At 53.6% G+C, this 9,597-nt stretch overlaps 1 protein-coding gene and 1 pseudogene across 1 annotated transcript; both read left to right on the forward strand.

Moving 5' to 3' along the window:
* LOC123049166 (mucin-1-like) lies at window positions 1-1,310 on the forward strand (annotated as a pseudogene).
* A 1,463-nt stretch (window positions 1,311-2,773) lies between these two features.
* LOC123049167 (aspartic proteinase nepenthesin-1-like) lies at window positions 2,774-4,738 on the forward strand. Its single transcript, XM_044472147.1, has one exon. The coding sequence runs from the start codon at window positions 2,936-2,938 to the stop codon at window positions 4,241-4,243; it is 1,308 nt and encodes a 435-aa protein (XP_044328082.1). The 5' UTR covers window positions 2,774-2,935; the 3' UTR covers window positions 4,244-4,738.
* Window positions 4,739-9,597: the final 4,859 nt, after the last annotated feature.

Raw genomic sequence — 9,597 nt, forward strand, 5'->3', positions numbered from 1 at the left:
ATGGGGGCGCAGAGAACTCTCCTCGCGAGCTTCCTGCTCGCCGCGTTGGCCACCCAAGCCTTCGTCGCCATCTCGGCCAGGACCGGCCCGACGGACAAGGCAAGCCAAGGTGCGTACCTAGCTACTCTGGATCTTGTGCATGCAGCTTGTGGTGAGTAGTGAGCTAGGTTGTAACAAATGTCGTCTCGTGGCGTGCTCGCAGATGACGTGAAGAAGCCGGACTATACGTCGTCGCTCGACCCGCACAACTTCCCCGGCCACGGGGGCACCACCGTGCCGCTTCCCTCGCACGGAGGCTCCTCCGGCACGCCGCCTTACCACAGAGGCTCCGGCACTACGCCGTCGCACGGCGGCTCCGGCTCGACTCCGTCGCACAGCGGCTCCGGGTCGTTGCCTGACCCGTCGCACGGCGGGTACGGGACGCCGCCTTCGCACGGCGGCTCTGGTTCGTTGCCTGACCAGTCGCACAGCGGAGGAGGTTACGGGTCCACTCCGGACGCGCCATCCCACGGCGGAGGCGCGTACTGGCGGTGCCTACGGCAGCTCACCCACGCCGTCCCACGACGGGCCTACGGGAGCTCCTCGACGCCGGCCCACGACGGAGGCTCCTACAGGGGAACTCCGGCTGCACCGTCGCACAGCAGCCACGGGTCTGTCACACCGACGCCGCTCATGCCAGTCGACCCCAACAGCCTCGGGACATGCGAGTAAGCCACTTACACCGGCACGTAACATTTTCTTTCTTCTGTGCATACCACGAGTTAAGTCACTGACGTGTTGGGCCCGTGACGCTCCACTTGTTTTTGCACGTAGCTATTGGAGGACGCACCCCATGCAGACCTGGTCGGCGCTGGGAGCTGGCCGAGCTCGGTGAGCCACTTCTTCGGCGCCGCCGGTGGCGCGATCGCCGGCGGCCCGAGCGTGAGCATCAAGGACGCGCTGGCGAACACGAGGACCGACGGCGCCGGCGCGCTGCTGTGCGAGGGCACCCTATCGCTGCTCAACTCCATGACCCGCCCGGGGTTCGCCTACACCACCCAGCAGGTGAGGGACGCATTCGCGGCGGCCGCGGCTGGTGGCTCCGACAGTGCCGTGGCGGCACAGGCGGCGGCGTTCAAGAAGGCCAACGAGGGGAAGAAGGCATAGATCGACTGGATTGCCATTGAGTGGGCTTTAGCTAGCTTAAAGCTGTAGGTGGGACTGATCGTGGGAGTCCCACCACAGCCCCACTTAATCCCAACACACTTTGATGATAGCCAACACTCCATTAGTTTTTATGTGGGTTATATGGGCATAAGTGGGATCCCACTTCCGAGCGACACGAATCAAACTGGCCTGACCATCACCAACGCCAAACAGAAGGCGCTTTGCTTAGACCGGCCGACCAACAACCTAATTACCCCCTAATCTCTTGATCTTGCTATCCTGCATAAATATGCATGCACGTCCTGTTGTCTGCACTATGCATCAAGCAAGCTGACAACTAAACCTGCACTGAAACAGGTACAAGCCGCTCGCCGGCGTCGTTGTCCGCGAACGTAAAGACCTGACAGCAGGAGGCGATCTTGTCGATGAGGCTCTCGGCCTCGGGCTCCGGCGACGGCGGCGTCAGCTTGCTGGCCTCCGCGGCGAACACGAAGACATCCTCGGGATTGTCGAGTTGGAGCAAAGTGCAGCAGCGTGGTAGACATCCTCTTCTTAGGCATCCTTGACACGTCCATGTTGACGTCCGGTCGGCACTGGCGTTGGCGAGGCCAAGCGCGAGCGCCCGCTGCAACGCCTGCCGCTGTCCCAGGCATCCACGCGCCGAAGCCGCCGGTGCCCACCATTCCTACAATGCCACCAGTGCCAACCGTGCCCGCGCTAACCACACCGCAGGTCACATGCAGTGCCGCCGATGCCGGCCGTGCCCACGCTCACCGTTCCCCAGGTCATGTTGCTGCCCATGCGTGCCATCCCCGTGATCACTTATCTGGGATTTATGTTGCCGGCGACCTGTAGGTCGGGGTTGCGGCTGGCGGTGACCTAGCCATCCCGTCCGGCCGGGGTAGCGCAGGTGGGAGAGGTGCGAGGAAGGGGAGGACGGGAGGGGATGCGGCGGCGGCGGTGCGGCTCCCCCGCGGTGCCTCTGTTTCTGTGAGGGTAAGTGGGAACTGGGCTGATATAGCTACCCCAATTAAATTTTTTTTTTTTAGGATGTCTAAAAAAAACTGCAGTGTGAAGCTAGCTGGTTACCTATATCTGTGGCATGCATGCATGCATGGTTGCGTTTAGGCCGGACGGACGTGTGCTTGCGTTTTGGTTCTTTCGTTTGATGATTTATATAAGTAGGTTGACAACCGAAATATTTGAGTACCTTTCAGCAAAGAAACGGTCGTTTGACGTTTGCACATATCACCAATTTTTCCTAATCATTTATATCTGGTTGACGATGATGTAGTGTAACAGGCGTTTCCAGGCGCGCGCTGCCCCAACGCGGTTCTCTCTTATTATCTGATTGATCCAGTCAATTCATGCATCTTACGTGCTTTCGGACCATGACGGCTTTGACGAGCGAGCGCAATTATCCGGCGACCACGAGTCTAAGCCAATTTAGGAGGCAAGTTTGAATTCTTATTCCCTCGCACGCCGAACAAATAGCTCACCTAATCCCTCAAACTTTGGCCTGCACCTGCACGTAATCGTATGCATCACTCTCTTGGTGTGATGATGTGACAATAATCACAGGATAAACCTTTTGCAGTTATTTCCCGGCAACACACCAACAAGACCAGCGCAGCATGCTGTGCTTGACCTAGTACGTACTGCGAACAAGTGTCGCCGGCTCATCGCATGCACATCACAGGATCTCTCGTATATAACCCTGAACATTTCATTACATATTCCATTCTTGTGCATTGCATCGGTCTTCTAGCTCCAGACATCGCGTGTGCAAATGGCGTCGCTCGCTGTGCTCCTCCTGATCCTTTCTGCAGCTCGGGCCTCCAATGCCGCCGCCGTCCGCGTCGGGCTGACGCGCGTCCACTCCAACCCCGATGTCTCCGCCACAGAGTTCGTGCGTGGCGCGCTGCGCCGGGACATGCACCGGCACGCCCGGTTCGCCCGGGAACTCGCGTCGTCGGGCGGCCGCACCGTCGCCGCGCCAACCCGGAAGGACCTGCCGAACGGCGGGGAGTACATCATGACGCTGTCCATCGGCACGCCGCCGCTGTCCTACCCGGCCATCGCCGACACGGGCAGCGACCTCATCTGGACGCAGTGCGCGCCCTGCGGCAGCCAGTGCTTCAAGCAGGCCGGGCAGCTGTACAACCCGTCGAGCTCCACCACGTTCGGCGTGCTCCCCTGCGCCAGCTCGGTGAGCATGTGCGCCGCGCTGGCCGGGCCGAGCCCGCCGCCTGGGTGCTCCTGCATGTACAACCAGACGTACGGCACGGGGTGGACGGCGGGCATCCAGAGCGTGGAGACGTTCACGTTCGGCTCGACGCCCGCGGACCAGACCCGCGTCCCCGGCATCGCCTTCGGCTGCAGCAACGCCAGCAGCGACGACTGGAACGGCTCAGCCGGCCTCGTCGGGCTGGGCAGGGGAAGCATGTCGCTCGTCTCGCAGCTCGGCGCCGGCATGTTCTCGTACTGCCTCACACCATTCCAGAACGCCAACAGCACGAGCATGCTCCTCCTCGGGCCGTCGGCGGCGCTCAACGGCACCGGGGTCCGCACGACGCCGTTTGTGGCCAGCCCATCGAAGGCGCCCATGAGCACGTACTACTACCTGAACCTGACGGGCATATCGGTCGGCACGACGGCTCTGTCCATCCCTCCCAACGCGTTCGCCCTGAGGGCCGACGGCACCGGCGGGCTCATCATCGACTCCGGCACGACGATCACGTCGCTTGTCGACGCGGCATACCAGCAGGTCCGTGCCGCGATCAAGTCCCTAGTGACGCTGCCGGTGGCCGACGGGTCGGACTCCACGGGGCTGGACCTGTGCTTCGCGCTGACGTCCGAGACGTCGACGCCGCCGAGCATGCCGAGCATGACGCTCCACTTCGACGGCGCGGACATGGTGCTGCCGGTGGAGAACTACATGATCTTGGGCTCCGGGGTGTGGTGCCTGGCAATGCGGAACCAGACCATCGGCGCAATGAGCACGCTCGGCAACTACCAGCAGCAGAACGTTCACCTACTCTACGACATCCACAAGGAGACGCTGTCGTTCGCTCCCGCCAAATGCAGCACGCTCTGAAGAGAAATGTACAAATATGTGTGTACATGCATGTGTGCCTTCGTAGGTGTTTTTCATCAGTTTTGTATAGTTTCGATTCTTTATTCTTTTCTCCGGTTGAGTTCAGAGTGTAAATTGTATGCTTCAGATTTATTTGCGGGAAGGCTGCCTAGTGCCCGCCCGACATATATAGGACATATTGCGCCGCCTCGGGTTCGGACCACGCTGGAGGGAGTGGGTCCCCATCCTACTTGGCACGGCAAGTACGCGGGTGCTGCTCAACGGCTGTCCTGGACCGCCTGTCACTCACTGCAAGGGGCTCTGGCAGGGCGATCCGGTTTCTCCCATGTTGTTTGTCCTGGTGATTGACGTCCTCGACCGACTCCTTCAGCATGCTGTCGCTGCCGGCGTCCTCATGCGGCTTACTCCGCGCCACATGGCCTCTAGCATCTCCCTATATGCTGACGACGTGGTCGTTTTCTGTCACCCACTAATAGAAAAAAGGGCTTTGGTTCAGGCCGGGTTAGCCCATTAGTCCCGGTTCAATCCAGAACCGGGACCAATGGGGCACTGGTCCCGGTTCAGTCCAGAACCGGGACCAATGGGGGCACTGGTCCCGGTTCGTGAGGCCAGGGGCCTGCCGGGCCTCGTGGGGGCATTGGTCCCGGTTGGTGGGACGAACCGGGACCAATCGGCCTCGCCCCTGGCCCACCACCATTGGTCCCGGTTGGTGGCTTGAACCGGGACCACAGGCTGCCCTTTAGTCCCGGTTCATGCCACGAACCGGGACCAATGAGGTGCCTATATATACCTCTCGCCCGCGAGCAGAGCACTCCAATGCTATGTTTTTCTCTGGCCGGCGAAGGGAGGGCTTTGTGGTGCTCTAGCTCACCTCCTATGCACATGAGGTGTTCGATGAAATGCCCGAGCCACGCTAGTTAAGCTTTCTCCTCTCGAAGCTCGACCTCAAAGCTCCATTTTCCTCGAGATTTGTCTAGGTTTAGCGGCCCGTCACGTCTCATTCCCGTCTTCACCGCCGTCGATCGCCCGCGCCGATCTCGTCGCCGGCACCACCGTGGTGAGCCTCTTGTTCTTATCTTCTTTCTGAAAGAAAAAATTCTTACTTTAGATAGATACTTGTCTAATTTTCTTACTATTGTATTGCTTGCTATTATATAGTGCGATGGTTTTGGTATCCGCCCCCGTCGGCCCTCGTCCTGTTTATGATTCGGATGTGGTATATATTATCTTTATAACTATTGGTTCATTTACTGTTTATGAAAATTATGCCGACCAACGTGACATAGATTTTATTTATCTAGGAGGTATGTGAACCGGAAATTCCAATCGACCCTATTGTCGAGAGGTTAAATTTAGCTGAAGAAGAAAACAATTTCTTGAAGGAAAAAATAAAAAAAATTGAGGAGGAGAAGATGATATTGGAGTTGCATGTTGCGGATGTCGTCGATGATCACAAGATCAAGATGGATGCAATGCGCTTGAAGATTAGAAAGATTAGAAACTATGCCATTCATACCGAGGCTTGGTATCATTATGCCGTTGGATCAATTGTTACCTTGGTTGCGATTATGATCGCATTTGTTTTCGCATTAAAATGTTTTACATAGTTTCAATGTATGGTTTAATTAATTAGATGCTCTGGAGAGCTATATGTTGTTAGATGAGAACTATGTATGTACTTTGGTTTTAATGTGACGATGAACTTCTATTAATTTGGTCACTTAATTATCTATTCATGATGTTCTATAATGGTTTTTGACACACTTAATTATATATAATGCACGCAGATGAACCGGCAATGGATGTACGGTGACAGACATACCTCCGAGTACATTAAGGGCGTGCATGATTTTCTCGAAGTGGCTGAGGCAAACAAGCAGAATGGTTTTATGTGTTGTCCATGCCCTAAATGTGGGAATACGAAGTCTTACTCTGACCGGAAAATCCTTCACACCCACCTGCTTTACAAGGGTTTCATGCCACACTATAATGTTTGGACGAGGCACGGAGAAATAGGGGTTATGATGAAAGACGGCAAAGAAGAAGAGGACGATGACAACTATGTGCCCCCTGAATACGGTGATGCTGCAACGGGGGAAGCTGCTGAAGATCAAGAGGAACCAGACGATGTGCCCAATGATGCTGCAACGGGGGAAGCTGCTGAAGATCAAGAGGAACCAGTGCCCGATGATGATGATCTCCGCCGGGTCATTGTCGATGCAAGGACGCAATGCGAAAGTCAAAAGGAGAAGCTGAAGTTCGATCGCATGTTAGAGGATCACAAAAAAGGGTTGTCCCCAATTGCGAAGATGGCATCACAAAGCTCGGTACCGTACTGGAATTGCTGCAGTGGAAGGCAGAGAATGTTGTGCCTGACAAAGGATTTGAGAAGCTATTGAAAATATTGAAGAAGAAGCTTCCAAAGAATAACGAATTGCCCGACAGTACATACGCAGCAAAGAAGGTCGTATGCCCTCCAGGATTGGAGGTGCAGAAGATACATGCATGCCCTAATGACTACATCCTCTACCGCGGTGCGTACAAGGATCTGAACGCATGCCCGGTATGCGGTGCATTGCAGTATAAGATCAGACGAGATGACCCTGGTGATGTTGACGGCGAGCCCCCCAGGAAGAGGGTTCCTGCGAAGGTGATGTGGTATGCTCCTATAATACCACGGTTGAAACGTCTGTTCAGAAACGAAGAGCATGCCAAGTTGATGCGATGGCACAGTGAGGACCGTAAGAAAGACGGGAACTTGAGAGCACCCGCTGACGGGTCGCAATGGAGAAAAATCGAGAGAAAGTACTGGGCTGAGTTTGCAGCTGACCCAAGGAACGTATGGTTTGGTTTAAGCGCGGATGGCATTAATCCTTTCGGGGAGCAGAGCAGCAATCACAGCACCTGGCCCGTGATTCTATGTATGTATAACCTTCCTCCTTGGATGTGCATGAAGCGGAAGTTCATTCTGATGTCAGTTCTCATCCAAGGCCCTAAGCAACCCGGTAACGACATTGATGTGTACCAAGGCCATTAGTTGAAGAATTTTTACAGCTGTGGAATGGAAACGGTGTACGTACGTGGGATGAGCACAAACAGGAGGAATTAACCTGCACGCGTTGCTGTTTGTAACCATCAACGATTGGCCCGCTCTCAGTAACCTTTCAGTACAGACAAACAAGGGATACCACGCATGCACGCACTGTTTAGATGACACTGAAAGTATATACCTGGACAAATGCAGGAAGAATGTGTACCTGGGCCATCATCGATTTCTTCCGACCAACCATCAACGTCGAAAGAAAGGCAAGCATTTCAAAGGCGAGGCAGATCACCGGAAGAAGCCCGCCATGCGTACCGGTGATCACGTACCTGCTATGGTCAATGATTTACACGTAATCTTTGGAAAGGGTCCCGGCGGACTAGCTGTTCCGAATGACGCTGAGGGACACGCACCCATGTGGAAGAAGAAATCTATATTTTGGGACCTACCCTACTGGAAAGACCTAGAGGTCCGCTCTTCAATCGACGTGATGCACGTGACGAAGAACCTTTGCGTGAACCTGCTAGGCTTCTTGGGTGTCTATGGGAAGACAAAAGATACACCTGAGGCACGGGAGGACCTGCAACGTTTGCACGAAAAGGACGGCATGCCTCCGAAGCAGTATGAAGGTCCTGCCAGCTACGCTCTTACGAAAGAAGAGAAAGAAATCTTCTTTGAATGCCTGCTCAGTATGAAGGTCCCGACTGGCTTCTCGTCGAATATAAAGGGAATAATAAATATGCCAGAGAAAAAGTTTCAGAACCCAAAGTCTCATGACTGCCACGTGATTATGACGCAACTGCTTTCGGTTGCATTGAGGGGGCTTCTACCGGAAAACGTTTGATTAGCCATTGTGAAGCTATGTGCATTCCTCAATGCAATCTCTCAGAAGGTGATCGATCCAGAAATCATACCAAGGCTAAGGAGTGATGTGGCGCAATGTCTTGTTAGTTTCGAGCTAGTGTTCCCACCATCCTTCTTCAATATCATGACGCACGTCCTAGTTCATCTAGTCGACGAGATTGTCATTCTGGGGCCCATATTTCTACACAATATGTTCCCCTTTGAGAGGTTCATGGGAGTCCTAAAGAAATATGTCCGTAACCGTGCTAGGCCAGAAGGAAGCATCTCCATGGGCCATCAAATAGAGGATGTCATTGGGTTTTGTGTTGACTTCATTCCTGGCCTTAAGAAGATAGGTCTCCCTAAATCGCGGTATGAGGGGAGACTGACTGGAAAAGGCACGCTAGGAGCGGACTCAATAATATGCAGGGACGGGCATTCTTGGTCTCAAGCACACTACATAGTTCTACAGAACTCTACCTTGGTGACCCCGTATGTCGATGAACACAAGAACAATCTGCGCTCCAAACACCCGGAGCAGTGTGACGACTGGATTACATGTGAACACATCAGGACTTTCAGCAGTTGGTTGGAAACACGTCTCAGAGGTGACACCACTATTTGTGATGAGTTGTACTCGTTGTCCAGGGGACCATCTTCGACTGTATTGACTTACAAAGGATACGAGATAAATGGAAATACATTTTACACGATCGCCCAAGATCAAAAGAGCACCAACCAAAACAGCGGTGTCCGCTTTGATGCAACAACCGAGAGGGGAAAGGACACATATTATGGTTACATAATGGACATATGGGAACTTGACTACGGACATGATTTTAAGGTCCCTTTGTTTAAGTGTAAATGGGTCAATCTGTCAGGAGGCGGGGTACAGGTAGACCCACAGTACGGAATGACAACAGTGGATCTGAACAATCTTGGGTACACTGACGAACCGTTCGTTCTAGCCAACGATGTGGCACGGGTTATCTATGTGAAGGACATGTCTACCAGACCGAGAAAAATAAAAGATAAGGAAGCGAATACATCATACGATGAGCCAAAGCGCCACATAGTTCTTTCAGGAAAAAGGGACATTGTGGGAGTGGAGGGCAAGACAGACATGTCTGAAGATTATGAAAAGTTTCCTGAAATTCCTCCCTTCAAATTCAAGGCTGACCCAAGCATCCTGATAAACGATGAAGATTATCCATGGTTACAGCGCAATAAGCAAATGACACAAGCGAAGAAAAAGTGAAGACTTTCTCCCGCAACTATTATGATGATACCATGCCAACTTTGTAACAGACGAGTATGATACCATTGTCCGTTTTGTACACGAAGTGCATCCAGTTTTTGCCATAACCCTCTCAACTTTATTGCACATGCTATGTGGATGAAATGATGATACCATGCCAACTTTCAACCTTTTCAGAGTTCATTTGAAATGCTTTTCAATTTCAGGGTC

The sequence above is a fragment of the Triticum aestivum genome, chromosome 2D (assembly GCF_018294505.1).
Source record: "Triticum aestivum cultivar Chinese Spring chromosome 2D, IWGSC CS RefSeq v2.1, whole genome shotgun sequence".
NCBI classification, from domain to species: Eukaryota; Viridiplantae; Streptophyta; class Magnoliopsida; order Poales; family Poaceae; genus Triticum; species Triticum aestivum.